At 49.4% G+C, this 15916-nt stretch overlaps 2 protein-coding genes across 3 annotated transcripts in view; one reads left to right on the plus strand and one right to left on the minus strand.

Moving 5' to 3' along the window:
* Positions 1-348: 348 nt before the first annotated feature.
* On the minus strand, positions 349-4397 carry TMEM170A (transmembrane protein 170A). The gene is made up of 3 exons (XM_063167863.1): positions 4274-4397; positions 4015-4185; positions 349-3470 (listed from the first exon to the last, which is right to left on the minus strand). The coding sequence occupies exons 1-3, from the start codon at positions 4395-4397 to the stop codon at positions 3340-3342; spliced, it is 426 nt and encodes a 141-aa protein (XP_063023933.1). The 3' UTR covers positions 349-3339.
* A 303-nt stretch (positions 4398-4700) lies between these two features.
* The window catches only part of CFDP1 (craniofacial development protein 1), a 59511-nt gene continuing 48295 nt past the window's right edge, over positions 4701-15916 (plus strand). Inside the window, exons 1-4 of one of the 2 annotated variants that reach the window (XM_063167865.1) lie at positions 4701-4825; positions 4891-4999; positions 5704-5935; positions 7667-7767. In XM_063167865.1, coding sequence (XP_063023935.1) covers positions 4753-4825; positions 4891-4999; positions 5704-5935; positions 7667-7767 — 515 coding nt within the window. In that variant the 5' untranslated portion in view covers positions 4701-4752. The remainder of the gene's footprint in view (positions 4826-4890; positions 5000-5703; positions 5936-7666; positions 7768-15916) is intronic. The other variant, XM_063167864.1, reaches the window with a different exon arrangement.

Below are 15916 nucleotides of genomic sequence, written 5' to 3' on the forward strand. Positions count from 1 at the left end.
GTACTGTGCAGGGACTGAATGCTGGCCCAGCAAAGCCACTGGCCCAGGGTGGAACAGCCCCAGGGCCTGTGAGCAGGTCAGCACCAAGCCTAGGGGCTGCAGGGCCCCAGCATGGCCCCTCAGGGACAGGGACAACAGCTAAGCCTGTCCCCAACAACTGAGCAGCAGTGAGAGGTCACCTCAGACTGTGGTGCCAGGCTGCAGGTGCAGGTCCAGCTCCTATGCAGACAACATTTACCAGCAGCACCAGGACAATTCTGGTGCAGATGGCCCCAAGCAAAGCAGGAGTGCAGCTCATTTGCTAAAGCAGAACCCTTGTCATGCTGCAGAAGAAACACACAACACTGATTCACCTCAAGAGTTACAGAATTTACTGATAATCACCACGAGGATTAGGAGTGTCAGTAGAAAAATAAAATGTACAGATTTTCAATCATACAAAGATTTGTTCATGACAGCTGCAGGTGTGTGCAAGAGGAAGCCAGGTGGGGGCAGAGGGGATGTCACACCCAGGGAGCCTCAGCATGTGTTGGTGTTCCTCCAGGGCAGCTTCTCCAGAAGGTGTTTCCTTAACCAGCACACAGGCTGGGCTCCCCAGCAGAGGCTCACAGCACTGCTGAGCCCAGGACACCTCAGTGTTGATGTTTTTGCCAGCTCTTTGCAGTTTTTGACAACAAGTTTGACTGAGCAAAGTCTACCAATACCTGATGAAAATTGAAGGGATTCTTCCACATGGCTCACTTGCAATAAAGGAATGGAAAGGGAAGGCCAAAGCAATGAGGGGAGGAAACTGCCACCAGTGCTTCAGCTCAAGGCTCCTCCTCCTTTCTGTTCAGCTCTGGTTTTACTGGAGAGGGAGGCTGCCAGCAGCAGCCAGCAGAGTGCAGGATGCTCTGTGAGCACCAAGGTGACACAAAGAACTTGCCTCCTGTGCTCATGTGTCCAGACAAATCAGCTGATTGTTCACCTTTTATGCAAGAATTCCCTGAAAATTTCACAGCATCCAGGTATAGAGAGACATTGCCAGCTCCAAACACTCCAAACAGGGTCAAGCTGCCAACTCTTCAAGTAAACCAGAACCCCCTCAAGAGAGACTCCCAGAGATCCCAAGAGACAGAAAATGGGAGGTTTTCAGTTCACCCAGCACTGAGTGACTTTGCTGAGCAGTTTTCACTTGTTCTGAGCTCTGTAACAGCCCCGTTTGTGTCCTGCACCCCTCAGCCCTGTTCCTGCAAGGAAACCTCCTCTTGCTGTGCATGGGGCACATGGATAAAGTGCTTTCTCAGTTGCAATCAGCTTAATGGCTATTGAGTGGTGCCAGGCACCAGTGCAGGGTGAAGGAGAGCACAGCAGCTGCTCAGGACATTGGTGTCTGCTGTCACCTGAAAGGTAAAGCCAGACCCACCCTATTCAAATTCCATGAGATACTTTTAATCCATCCAGGAAAACACAGGAAAATTCCTGTAAATTAAACTGTGCACTCTGTACACATGCTGAAACCCGAAGTGGGAAGGGGGAAAAGAAAGAAAGCTTATTCCTTCTTTTTCATTGTTTCTGCCCTGGCAGGAAGACTGGCTCTCTGCAAGCAGCACAGCACTCAGGGCTCTCCACAGATCCAGGATTTAGTATAAGTTACCCCACTTGGACCTCACCCACCTAAGCAGAGGGATTCACATTAAATTATTTCCTAAACTGCGCATCTATACTCCCTGAATTAACGTAGGCTAAAATTTAGAGTAATCTCAGTCAGTAGCTCCTGCAAAACACCTCCCACCATTGACAGACCACTCCTGAGGAGTCAGTGCACAGAGAAACCCTTTTCCATGATAAACACAGTGCCCTGTTGAAGGGTACAGAATCAATTTAGTTTAGAAAAGCCCTCTAAGATCCAGTCCAACCTTTGACTGGTCACCACCTCATCATCCAGACCATGGCACTAAGTGCCACCTCCAGTCATTCCAGCACTGAGGAGATGGCAGATAAATGGCCCTAGGAAATGCTGCAGGTACCAAAGGGACTGATTTGGAAACCAGAGGAGTTCAATGAACACACAGATGGGAACTGTCCCTGAAAGGCTGGACACAGACAGTGCTTCCCTCTGCAGCCCACATGTGTGAGCTGGGCACACACAGAGCACAGCAAACCCCTGGGGGTGCCTGCCCTGCCCAGCCACATCCTGGAATTCAACCTCAGCTTCCCCAACAACCCAGCCCCAGGAAGCACCCAGGGAGCTGCTCCAGTGCCCCAGCCATGCAGCACAACTCGGGCACAATGCAGAGCTACCAATTAGTTAAAAGTCACTTAAAAGCAAAACAAACTAAAACACTTCATGAGGAGACAGTGCTGCCTGTGCAGAAGGGTTGATTTGTGTTCACATGGACACAGGAACCAGCCAGGCTCCTGCCAGGAGCCCTGCAGCTCTCCCAGCCCTGGCACACTGTGGCACAGTCCCTGCACTGGGGACACCCAGTCACAGCCCAGCCTGGCCAGGCAGCTCCCAGCAGGGATTTTATCCAAGCTGGATAAAAGTGCCACTTCCAGACCAGAGCAGGGACCCAGCTCCAGCACACCAACATGAACAGCCCCAGCAAGTCAAAGGAGAACAGGGGCCTTTGAAAACACAAGTCTCCTTCAAAGCCTGAGGAGAGCTGTGCACACCTGGGATTTCTGGAGTGCCCATTCCACTCTGCTTTGCCTCTGGGCAAAACATTCACAGGGCCAGAAGAGCTTTGCTGTAATAAAATTCACAAAATCTCTTTTATGCCAGTCATTTCCCCCGTGCAGCATTCACAGCCAGAGCTCCCAGACACAAATCTGCACTCTCATCCATCTAAAATGACTTTTCCTTTTGCTGCTCCCAAATCCACTATGGCTATCACCTGGTATTAAGAAGTTTGGGCCAGAAAGAAAACAATTTTTTAATTTAAAAACTGGCATTAAAAGAGCTTCAGGTTCACTTAAAACCAAGCAACAAAGTGGTGAGTGAGCTCTGAGGACACAATGTCACTCTGGTCCTGTTCCTGCCCCAGCACAGCTGGTGCCCCATTTTAGTCATGTCCTGTTACTACAGTCCATCACTGGTGACAGGTACCTGGGTCTCCTCCTCTGGGAGCCATCTTCCTACCCTCCAGAGAAATAAAGCTTCACTTGGCACTTAATGTTACCAAAAAGTAACAAAATTCACAATTTAAAAATTTCAAGCCAGGCTGGAGGCAAGAGCGAGCCGTCCCAATTCCTTAAATCAGCAGAAGAAACACAAGGCTGGAGCTGTGCTCCCTGTGCTTTGTTCTGAGGCAGCAGGTCCTGTGCTCCCCCTCTGGTTTGTGCTCTCCAGAGGAGCTACAGAGTGGCCAGGATGCGCAGGAAGGAAACCACCACCACACAGAAGGTCTGGCCCACGCCAAAAATGAGCGCCTCAAAGGGAATCATTTTTTTCCCTGCAGCTCTGTAAACTCCAGCAATGGCAGCACCTGTGGAGAGGGGGAAAAGCCAAGACATGAATGTGAGACAGCTGCTGTGCACAGGGATGAGGGGGAGCCTCAGGATGTGAGGCTGGGACAGGGAACAGCAGGGTCGGAACCTCTCCCTGCTCGCCAGCAGGCAGGAACGCCGGGCTGGGGATGGCTGACAAACCTCAGCCAGGAACCAGAGCGTGCAGGCGGCAATGGGAGAACTGGTGCTGCAACTCTGCTGGGCCTCCAGCAGCTGTGGGGGCTGGGGTGGTTTGGGACACACCTTTGTCACAAGATCCCACAGGCTGCAAACATGACCCAGGTCTGGGCACTGACACCAAACCTCGGAGAGATTTTCCTCCAGGCGCTCAGAAATGTGAAAGCCCCTTGGCTCTGCACCCGCTGGGCACGTCTGGTATGCCCGACACGGGGTCCAACCCTTTCAAACGTGCGGCAAGGGGGAAATAAAGCCAGAAGGGAAATCTCCATCCCGCGGAACACCGCCATGCCCCGCGCTCCCGAAGTTACCCTGTGATCCCCGCAGCCCCCGGCCCTGCCGTACTTGTGAGGGTGCCGGCGGTGATGGGTCCCACGATGCCCATCAGCAGCACGCTCACGGACATGAACCGGCCGTACTTGTGGTGCCGGAGCGTGAAGAGCGCAAGCAGCGCTGCCGGGACGTGGAAGGCAAGGGAGGAGACGACAGCCCACAGGAAGACGCCGTACCACATCTCTGCGGAGAGAACGGTGTGAGCGCGGCCCGCGGCCCGCAGGCCTCCAGCGGCCCCGGCGGGCGGAGGCCGCTCCGGGCAGGGAGGTACCTGGGAAAGTGGAGAGCGGGCTGGAATAGGTGGTGGTGCCATTGCCCACGCGGGGCACCAGGCGAAGGCTGAGGATCTGCTGCAGGAGCCCCCCGCCACCGCCGCCCGCTTCGCTGCCGTCCATCCCCGCACCCGCCCCGCCGCCATCCGCCACCGCCCCTTCCGCCCACCGCAGCCAATGGGAAGCGCTGTAAGGTGATAGACATGGCTTTTCGCCAATCAGCGCTGGTCTCCGGGCAGACGGGCCCCGCCCCGACCCCGCGCTGCCATGGGAACGGCTGTGGGCCGCAAGGAGCGCTGGGAGAGCGGGCGGGACGCTCCGGCCGCTGGCGGACTCTCGTCTCTGCTCCCCGCGCGCGGCGCCGCCCCGGAGGCGCGGCCGTTCTTCCTGCCCGCCAGGGGGCGCCCGCGGGCGGCGGCGGCGCTCTGGGCGGCGCGGGCGGGAGCAGCGAGGCGGCGGGGCCGGGCCGGGCCGCAGCATGTCGGGCTCGGAGTCGGAGCAGGAGCAGGAGCTGTACTCCTCGGCCGACGATGACGATTACGTGCCCTCGGGTGAGTGGCGGCGGGCGGGAGGCGGCGCTGCCGGCGCCCCCGGCGCTCACGGTGTGTGCTTGCAGGTGCGGAGTACAGCGAGGATGATGAGAGCGAGCTGGTGCGGGAGGAGGAGCCGGCGGGCAGCCCGCGGCCGGCCCGCGGCAGGAGGAGCCCCCGGCGGCCCGGCAGCAGGTACGGCCCTGGGAACCGGCCCGGGGAACGGGAAGCGCCGCGCTGCGGTCCGGGCTAGGGGCAGGAGCGGAGAAGCTCGGCCCGACAGACAACGTGTCTGAAAAGCCTCCCCAGCAGGAGTTGTTTATATTAACGTTCTTCAGCGCAAGGCACGCACAGACGGGGTTTGTCACGTTGATATAAACATATACAGACTTTAGTTGAGGTTGGTTTCTATCCAGCCCAGGTCCTCCTCCCCTCCTGGCTCCTGCATTATCCCAGAACCACAGGACCCTGGAATGGTTTGGGTTGGAAGGGACCTTAAAGACCACCTTGTTCCACCCCTGCCGTGGGCAGGGACACCTCCCCCTAGACCAGGTCACTCAAAGCTCCATCCAGCCACTGAACACCTCCAGGGATGGGGCAGCCACTGGCCAACATGTACCAGTGTTTCAGCACATTATATACTCCCAGAAATGCATGCAAAGGGGCCAGTTCACTTCAGGGGCACTGCCTGCATCAGTCCCACTGTATTTTCTGAGCAGCAGCATCTTTAAATAAAATACATACACTCCAAGGTTAAGAGAGAGCCTCCCAAATTGGATGTGTTAGTAAAAATATGAAATATTATGTTGCTTCACCCAAGCTTGCAGTTAATCTCTGGAATAGTGTTGCAGCAGCTCCATATACATTTTTTTTTCTTCTTTTTTGGCATCTGCTTTCAGGAAGAGGAAGAAAGGAGGTCTCTTGTTAGAGGCAGATGAGAAAGAGGAAGAAAAGGCCCAGCAGAATGGAGAGGAGCAGAAAGAGGAGGAAGTGGATGATGTAGAGCAAATAAAAAGAAGAAAAGAAGAAGAAGAAAAAAAGAAAGAGGATGCTCTTTGGGCCAGTTTCCTCAGTGATGTAGGACAGAAGCCCAAAGCTGTGGCTGCCACACAAGGGACACAAATCAAGAAGGTAAGGGGGCCCTGGGCCTGCACTCAGGGAGGGTGGGAAGGGCCTGGAGGTTGGAGCATTCTCCCTTGGTCCTGGCTGGTGTCAGGTGTTGGGCAGAGCTGGGAGAGGCTGGGGGTGCCCCTGCCCCCTCTGCTTTGTGAGACTCACATCCCCTGAAGGGACAGGCTGCAAGGTGCTGGTTTCCTTCCAAATGTGAAGGTGGTGCTGCTTTTGGAGCTGTCAGCATCTTGGAGTGTCCAGCACAGCCCTGCTGGCTTCCCTTCCTGGGCCTGGATGCCTCCTGATACAGGAATGAAGAGCTTTGGTCTGAGTTGTGCATGGGGGCACAGCTCTCCCTGAGGCTTGTGCTTCTCCTGATGCTTAAAAAAAAATTTTTAAAAAGAGGATTTGTGTGTCTGTGTGAGTGGGGGAACAAGAGGGGTCTGTGCTGGGCTCTCTGTGCCTCCATCCTCATGGAGGAGGTCTGGAACCTGCTGCATGTTGCACGTTGGTAACAAGATTGAATCTGGCTTTCTTGTGTCCTTTGTGAGCCCCAGTAAGGTGCTCTCAATGTGCAGAGGTTTTTCTGGAGAGAGAATTCAGTGTGTGGTAGCTGTTAGAAAGGATTTGGTCCTCAGTAAAACCAGGTGCATATGTTTGCCTGTCAAAACCTTTCATGCTTTAGGTGGTAGAAGGGAAGAGTGTACCACAAGTGAGCCTCTGTTGCTAGAATTAGCAGTGTGGGGTTTTTTAGATGGTCAGCCACAATAAATGTTTGTTAACAGAAGACAGGAGTCTGCCTGGTGAGTACAGTTCTGACTGTGTGAAGCTTCTTTCCATGACTCTTGGGAGCTTGTGGAGCAAGTGTAGTTTTGTAGTGTTTGATTGCAGCTTTTGGAAGGAGAGTCCTTTCATCTCAGCCCTCCTGCTTCTCCTTAGTACTGCCTGAGCAGCTGGGGGGGTTACTTGTAGAGTCAGAGGGAAGAAGAGAAGTGAACATTTTCTTCTGAGCAGTTCTGCTTTTATGGGCAGGTTGCTAAAATGTGAGATACCTTTGAAAGTTCCTCCATAGCCTGGAATAATTCATGGAGACATGCAGTTCCTCTGTTCTCCTTGTGAACTTCTTGGGCTTGCATGGCCTTCCAGAAGATCTCTGTGGTGTGTGGTTGATTTAGACCAAGAATTTGGGTTTTGTTGTGGTAACCTACAGTGGTTGAGGTTTTTATGTATCCTTTTAGCAGCTGTAGCTGTGACTGAGTAAATTAAGAGGCACTGCTGACAAATTGCTTGATAAAGATTTTTCCTTCTCAAATAAATGAGATGTTATTGACAAGTAGGGAGATCAGCACTGCTTTTTCTGCTGATGAGTTTTGTTATTCTCTGTTCTTGAGTAAAATTAAACATACTTTAGTGGAATTCACTTTGAGAGAACCAAATCTCCAGGCTTTTGCTTTCTGAACCACTGCCATGTATTCTTGCTCCTTCCTGCATTTATTACAATTTCACTTCTTGTTTTAGTTTGTTTTGATCTTAGAGCTTCAATGGCAGCCTGGAACCTAAATGGGGAATTTCATTCTGGTGGAATGAAATTTATTTATTTCTTTTGCCTCGTCTGTGGGTGACTTGCTGTGACCACCACTCTGAATTGCAGTGCTACCCAAGGTCTGTGTTGGGCCCTTGGCCCTTTGGAATAATAATTTGGCTTGGCTCCACAAATATATTGTTTTGCTTTCTCCTCCCTGTATTTTGTAGACTGAAGAAGAGAACAGTGGGAATAAGCCTCAGGAGAAGCCAAAAGATTCAGGAAAAGTGACAATCACCAAAACATTCGATTTTGCTGGTGAGGAAATCAAGTAAGTTGGCAGATGTGATGTGTCCATTGTGGGCCCAGTGCAAGCTGAGTGCTGGGGCAGGCTGGAGCTGGGCTCTGAGGCACAGTGGGTGTTCTTTACACTGATTCTTTCTTTTATTGTGAGCACATAGAGATCTCAGGGAAAATGAGGCCAAAATTTTCCTGCATCAGAGCTGCAGAGTATCCTTATATACAGACCTCAGTCTTTACTCAACTTCATAGCACTCATAAATGTAATTCAGATTCACTTAGGCTTCTCCATCTGGCCAGTGTTTGTAATGGTTGGCAGAGCTCCCTGGTGGCTCTGTCACTGGGAAGGTTGAGACAAGGAGGGAAGCACATCTGGTCCCACAAGGATGAGGGTAACACATTTCACTCCTTCAGCCCAGTCCAGGTTCTGTGCTGCAGGCAGGATTATTGGCTGGCACTTTCCTGGTGATGTTCACAATCCACAATAAAGATTTGCAGGCAGTAAGAGGTGTTGCTCTGAGCAGACTAACAGCTGAGTGCTTTTGCCTCTGAAACAGCTGCAGCCAAGGGGATGGGCTGGGTAAAATCCTGCTTTGGGCTGAGTCTGGCTCACAGGAGGCCTCTCAGCTGTGCTGCAGGAAGGGCCAGGTGTTTGATAAATGTGTAAAACCAGAACTGAGGGGCCTGGCTGAACCCATCTGAAATCTGACTGCCCTGTGAACTGCTGGTTCTTATCTGGGGATGTTATTTCTATGTAGCAGTAAATGTGGTTTTGTCAGAGTGACTTGGCCCGATTGCTGTGACAGCAGAGGGCAGCAGTTCCCAGCAGTAGCACTCGCCCTGCCTAAATCTGCAGGAGGAGGCAGAGCTGGGGCTTATGCTGCTCTTGCTTTTCATGCTAGCCCTGCTGCCTGAGCTGTTTGAAAAATCTGAGGAGAGCTGTGAGCCATAGTAGAGACTTTGCTACTTCCCTGGGCAAGCCAGACCATAGGAATAGGAATACCCCTCACTCACTGATGGACTTCATTCACTTTGTTCACTGGCCTTTGAAACATTGGTTTATGTGAAACATTGCTTTATGTGAACAGAAGTTGCTCATGGATTCTAGTCACTGATTTTATGCTTTTGACACCAGGATCTTATATGTGGTTTCTTAAGAGCTGTAACTAAGACAAAGACATATTTTCCTGCACCAGTTCCTTTTCTAGTGTTCTTTGTACTGCTCAGTGCTTACTGTTTCCCTTAGGAAACTGCAGAGGAATCAGCAGAAATTTCTACCAAGTTTTGATGAAATAGGCAATAGCTGGAGCCTGGGTGACAATGAGACTGTAATTCTGCAAGCACCAAGGCTAATGCATGCTTTGTTTACAGTAGTTATTAAATCAGTTGGTTACAGAAGCAGCAGCAGAAGGTTTGCAGTGAGGTCTGGAGCTCTGTTTTCTGCTGGTACCAGAGTTACAACAAAATCATGTTCTTGAGCTCTTTGATAACAGTAAAATCCTTTAATGTTTTTGGCCCCCTTGATCTTTGTGATGTGCAAAACTGATTCTTTTCTGTTGTTTGCTACATCTTGCTTCTTTAAGGGGGTCACACTGTTAGCTGTGGGTAGGGTACAAGGTGTGCTTGCTACTCACAGCTGCTGGTGCTTTCCCCTGATGGCAGTAGGTGAGGCCCAGAGGGTTTCTCTTTCCTCAGACTGGCAGGAGGTGTCTTTGCACCCCCCAACATCTGCAAATGCCCTGAATAACCAACACTCATTTCCTTGCCTGGGGAAGCAGCTGGCAAATCACTGCTTATAAAAGGCCACCACACGGTTGGGGTGTGTGTGTGCATTTCTGCTCTGAAGGAACTGAACTGAGAGCTGTCTCTGCTGCTTGCCTTTCTAAATGGTTTGAGGCTACTGTTGAGTGATGCTCTTTTGAAACCTTGAGAAGAATTTAGATCAGTGTTTAAGCAGTGAAAGATTCAGGGCACAGATTTTCAGTCTGCTCACTGAAGCTCTTAACAGAAGATCATTTAGCCCTGATCTCCTGTTGCAGAACAATTTATTTTCTCCTGTAAGATGATGGTATGATTTTTCTGGCCTGATTGAAGTAGCAGAAGTGGTTTGAAAGTGATCTCCAGCTACAGGGCTATACTGGAATGGTAAAGGGGCTTTGTGTTGTCAGCTCCCCTGTAGGTTTTTGCTGCACTCAGTTTTGATGAGTCCATGCTTGTATCAGTTGCTAGTGCTGAACTTCAGCTTTGGAGTGTTAAGAATTAACAATGACCAAACGAAGATTTTAATTTAGTGGCTTTTTCTAATTTAAGAAAATACATTATATAATTTTGCCTTGTAAAACTAAAGCTGTTGAATCCTGGAACTAGAAACAATCTTAAACTGATTGCAGTGCTTTCCAGTTGGGACTTTTTTGTCTGCTTTTCTTGTCTCCCTAATGTTAAACAAATTAGGAGCAGCAGGTGACTGTCACCCAAATGGCTGTAATTGTGGGCAGCAAGAGCAATTTGCAAAGGCAATTCAGCATCTAAATGGAAGTTCAAGGCATTTCTCCCTGACAGAAGAGACTGAAACTCCTTTGAAGCCTCTGGTTTATGAACTTGCCTCACAGTGCAGGACGTGTGTTTGCCTTAATAGGGAATTGCATCCCCAGTGCCAGGGAAAAACTGTTGCCATTTGTAATTGCTTGTTTTCTCTTTAGCACTCCAAAAGGATTTGGTCCTTGGCTTTCTTTAAATCTCTGTTGTGCTCAGTGCATCAGAATGATTTTTCTGTGCTCTTTCCATGAAAGTGAACTTTGTGTCCAGCTGGGGCTGCAGCAGAGTGGAGCTCACATACATGGAGCTGGTTTCGCCCATGGTGTCAGTGTGACAGCCTGGGAGGGAAGAGCAGAGTCAGGTTACTGATTGCTGTCAAAAACAGATTTTACTTTGAAACATCTTCTCTACCTTAATTTGCCTAGTGGAAGGCAAAACTAAGTTAAAGCAGTAATGGCTTGGGTGCTGATTCAGGAATGGGAGGCCTGTGTTCAGCACCCTGCTTTATTCACATGCTGCAGATTCCAAGTTCCAGATTCCAGGCTCCAGACTAGGAGCTTTGTATTGCTTGCACATGGTTTGTGTGGTTTATAGCCAGAGCTTTACAAGGCTGTTCTTGTGGTGGGAATGCTCTCCTGCTGCTGCAGAGTTGCTGTGCTGCACTGATGGTGCTGTGCTGTGCTGGCAGAGCTGTGCCTTGTGCTGCTTCAGTGCCTTGGCTGCTTCCCCATGTGCATGAACCAAGGAACCCAAAGCAAAGCTGTGAATGGGGAGGTGTTCCTGTCACAGCTCCTTTCTCACAAGGATAGGTGGGCTCCACACTGAGTGTGTGACTTGCTGCTGGATTTCAGGAATATTAAAGTTCATGTATTTCTGTAAAAAAAGGTTGGTAAACTCATGTCAAAACAGTGTATTGAGCTGTTCTATGTGAGACATGAACTCCTATCTCTGCTAGGGGCTCCCTGTCATTGATTTGTGTAGGAGACCACATTTGTGACTTAAAACAGCCCCTGGGTTGCTGCTCTTACTTGTGTGACCTCTGTGCTCTGAGGAAACAAACTGTGCTGGTCCCTGTGCTGAGCAGAGTTGAGAGGCAGCTTTATTCTGGGTTAGGGAACATGATGGTTCACAGTGCAGCTATTACATCTTAAAAGTGCTAAAGAAGTACCTGAGGTATCAGATTTATAACCAAATAGTTATAAGCTTAAATTAGTGTCGTGATTACTGAGGTTTATACTGGCTGAATTTGGTACTTTATCTGCCACAGCTGAAGTATGGGTTGAAAAGAACCTGATTATCATCTGTTACTGTTTGTAAGTGGTTATCATCTAGGATGTACCTGGACAAAACCTCATTGCTCATTCTGTGTTGCTGCTTCACAGGTTTTCAGCCTATGTCAAGGATTCAGGAAAGATTTATTCAGAGGAGATTGTTTGCAAGTTGAAATTTGAGTACCTTAAGTTGAGGGGTTTAGTGGTGAAGTCCATGACTTTTGAGCAGAAGAAGCAAAAGTGAAGGGAGGTGGCTGAGCAGGTTCTTGGCAGGAGGTTTGCCTGTGCTAATGAAAGCCCTTTCTTGGCCAGTGCCCCAAGTCTCTGTGCAGGAATGCCATTGACAATGGGACCTGTGCAGGCACAGCTACAGACCATGGATGGTGCCCCATGAGGTCACTGAGGTTTTCCTTAGGCCTGGTTGGGTGAGATGGTGAGACTGAGCCCAGTCTGAGGTGTTTTCTGGGCTGCTGAGCTCTTCACCTTGGTGAGCTCCTCAGCAGAGTTGTGCAGACCTGGTGAAGGACGGATTTATTCCTTTGCACCAACAAGTGCTGACCTCAGAGTGGAGGTGAGGTTATAATTCAGTTCTCTGCAGCTGTACAGTACTGCTGCTTTGGGATTTCTTTATGCTGCCTCTCCTTACTGAAATATTGATTTTCTGTTATTAATTTTAGCTCACCTGTGTGCTTGTTGGTTGCTATGTCCTAGACTGCTCACTGTTTTAGCTCTGAATCTGCTGTCCTCTTCCAGTTTCAACCACTTGATCCCAGACCCTTTTTGGAGATAGCAGGTGGAAGAGGGCTGCAGGAGAAACAGACACCTGAAAACAGCCTGAGCTTTCCACAGTCCTTGCTCAGGCTCTGATTCCTTATCAGTGGCTGTGATGTCCTCTCTGCTCCTTACATGGCTACTAAGACAACCAAATGTGACAAAGTTGGCAAACAAAGGGGTTAGCCAAGTCTGTCACTTGTTTTGTTGCTTTGAAGACAGTTAAGGTAGCTGTCTGAGCAATAGCAGCTGCTTCTGCTTTTCCCTGGAAAGCAAGAAGAGTGGAAGGAAAATCCTGATGCTGATGATGTATTTAAGGGGAATGGGTAAAAAGAGCAGAGAATTGACTCCCACAAGTCTCAAGATTTAGAGCTGGCACAGAGGGTAATTTTTAAAACATCTAATTGTCCCTCTGTGTTCTTGCTCTGTGCTCTCAGCATGGCCCAGTCAGACCTGTCAGGCTCACAAGCAGTGAGAGAGCCTGTGACACCATTAACCCTGTCCTTACCTTGTGGAGCTTTTCAGGGATCTCAGTGGGTGAATCAATGCAAGGGCTTGGCAGCATGCTCACACTTCTTGCTGGGTGTGAATCTTGGTCATTTGTTGTGTGCTCATGGGGTTTTGAGCAATGCTGAGTGAGGCACAGTAGCTTTTAAAATCAGGAGAAAGACCAGGAATTTGGGTGGGCATCTCTTGATGTTGTAAGGTGGTGTGGTGCACATCAGATCAAGGTTGATATGCTTGATATCTTCCATGTGTGCTTTTCTGAAAAAGCTTTTGCTGTATTGCTTGTACCCTGTGAGTGAGAAGGCAGGTGAGCATTACCAGAATGTCTGTCGTGCAGCCTGATATTTGGAAAGCCCTGCCTTTTCTCCAGGGGGAGAGCAAATGATACACAGCTTCCACCAGATGAGGTGGTTGGGTGTTGTCAGGCCAGACATGGAAGACAGTGAACTGAGCTAATAGGAGCAGAGGAAGGAACCACTCATATTTTTTGATGTGCTTTTTGCAATGGCTTTGATTGCAGTAGCAAGGAATTGTTAAGAAAAGCAAGACAAATTAATTTCAGTGGCCCTTTGAAAAGCCACTCCTTGAGGACTTCTGTTTTGTGTTGCTGACTGGTGGTGCCAGATGTCAGTAGGGTTTTATCCTCAGTCCTCCTTGGCTGAGGTGTTCTAGAGAAATGTGTTCCTGCCACTTTCTGGTGACATACCCCTTTCTAAAGGAAGCTTGCATGGTGCAAAACCCTCGGCTTTTAATATTTTCCCCGAAATTTAATCTGAAGTGTATAAGCATGGGGATGATGCTGTGGGACCATAAGACAAATCAGACTGACCAGAATTACCTGGAACGTGAATGTGACCACTGTTTAGAGGTGGCAGACTGAAAAGTGAGTGGTTGCTTTTCTACCACCAAGCACCAAAATGCTGATCTTGGCATAAAGGAGTGTAGGCAGCAGCCTGTTTCTGCCCTTATGCTGTTGTTTTTTTTAGGGGTCAAAGCATGCCTCAGCTATCCACTGTTTATATTGGCTTTTTCCAATTTAAAAAACAACTATTGATTTTTTTTTTTGAAGCCATTAAGTGAAAATACGTTACCTTTCAGGAATGACAGGGTCTCAGGGGCTGGTTTTGATAACCTTTCCTCTGTGTGCATCCATTCCCTGATGCTTCAGAATTTCCCTGGGGTATACTAACATTGTTCAATGCTGATTGGCACGATGGTGGCCCAGGGATGAGGTCAGAAAGTGTGAGCAGGAGCTGTGCAGTGTGCTGGTTCACTTGTGAGCCATTTGCCTTTCTCAGAGGCAGCTGCAGAAATTGTAACTTCATATACATCAAACCTAGCCAGGACTTTAAGCCAGAACACTTGCTTCTAAAATAAATCGTGTTATGGTTTGCTTAATGTGCTTGGGAAAGGGGAATGGGCTAATCAACAGTGTCTAATCAGGATTTTCTCATTAGTAGATGTGCAGATGAGGCTTCTGCTCAGAGGGGCTGTGACTTGCAGTGTTGCTGAATAGCCCTGCCCTCACCAACATGCTGACCCTTGTTGTCTTCCTTTATCTCAACATGCCTTTGAAACTCCCAAGGTGACTGAGCAGATGCCCACCTGAAAGTCACCTTTGGCTTCTAATGTGGCTCTCTGCTTTCAAGGAAATAATTTATCTATGCTGCTTTCATTTGTGTGGTTTTGCTGGTAATCAGTGTGATGAAAAAGGCTCAGCTGGGATCTCCAGAGGTAGGAGGAGTCTCAAAGCATCTCCAAAATGATGGATTGACCTCCAGATTAACTTGGCCATTTCTGGGTCTTTCAAACCTGAGGTGTCTGGGTGCTGCATTGGCTTTGGGAACTGGATGACAACTGCATTGTCTCATCTTCAGGTGCTTCCATGTGTGTTCTGTGTAAGTCAGTGTGGAAATGCTTCAATAAAAATCACACCCTTTCCCAGAAGAAGATACTGTATCTTTATCTGGTAGTTTCTTTATCAGGTAGTTTCCTGGCTTTTAAAAATCTGAACACAGAAGATGCTTACTGACCTATTCAGGTCTCACAGGAGCTCTTCTGCTATTAGTAAGGGGCTCTTTGGTCCCTCTGTTCATGCCTTCATCTCAGGGGCCTCAGATCCACTCCCAGCATTTTGCTGCTTGGCCTGTTTCCCTTGTTTCCAAGCTGCTGCTCATTCCTGACAGCTCCAGGCTCAGAAAAGGGCTTTTGATCTCTGGTGAGATGCTGGCAGAGCCTGCTTTGCAGGCATTGGGCCTGGGGTTTCCGCTGCTGGAAAGTGCAGCTTGCAAGATGCATTATTTTTTTCCTGTAACTAAGAGATGGTGAAGCAAGAGGGATTCTGTGTTAGCCTGAAGGGGAGGCAGAGCTGTTTGCTGCCATACAATCTCATTAACACCTTACAGACTGAGCCAAGCTTAGTCTGGCCTTTCCCCCATGGGGATGCCTCTGCTTTGTAGTGTGTGCTGGCTCCTGTTATGATCTGTGTAACCTCTGTGTCCAGTGTTCATAGCTCTGAGTGAATTTGGAACCCCTGGCTCTTCATACCTGTGGTACTCCCATCCTTCAGCAGGAGAGGCATCCATGGCACGAGCACTGTGCTGCCTTGGAGGGGTGCAGGGATCTGTCTGGCTTTCAGGGGATTTGCAGGTCCTGATTAATGGGGGACTGTCACACTCACACATGCAGCAGCTCATCTGCTCACCTGGATTACTCAGCTTAGAGGTGTGTTCCATAATCTTGATTTAATCCTTTTGAGAGGTACAAATTAAAACACAGGGATGCCTCAAAGATTGACATGCTAATGTATGGTGGGACTTTGAGGCAGTGTAATGGAGCTGGCTAAGGGAATATTTATCCAGTTAAGCAGGAAGAAACCTGGTACTTGGAGGTGCCAGAAGTGGGGTGAATACAGCTGCAGTCAACAAGGTGAAGGGCAGGGCTTGTGGGTCAGGTTCTCCAGGGAGCCACGTTTGACATGGTCTACCTATTGCAAGCCCCAGTGGGAGTTTGATAACTGAGTGCTGCTGCCCTCTGGGTTTAGGGAGCCTCTTGCAGAAGCTGCAAGCAGAAGTCCAAAAAGGGCCTGACAGCTTG

This window comes from Melospiza melodia, chromosome 13 (assembly GCF_035770615.1).
Source record: "Melospiza melodia melodia isolate bMelMel2 chromosome 13, bMelMel2.pri, whole genome shotgun sequence".
In the NCBI taxonomy this organism is placed as follows: Eukaryota; Metazoa; Chordata; class Aves; order Passeriformes; family Passerellidae; genus Melospiza; species Melospiza melodia.

Coding starts and splice junctions, on each gene's coding strand:
- TMEM170A (XM_063167863.1), bottom strand. CDS start 4,397: ATGGACGGCAGCGAAGCGGGCGGCGGTGGCGGGGGGCTCCTGCAGCAG. Junction 4,186..4,273: donor CCCGCTCTCCACTTTCCCAG/GTACCTCCCTGC, acceptor TTCTCTCCGCAG/AGATGTGGTACGGCGTCTTC. Junction 3,471..4,014: donor CACCGCCGGCACCCTCACAA/GTACGGCAGGGC, acceptor CCCTCTCCACAG/GTGCTGCCATTGCTGGAGTT.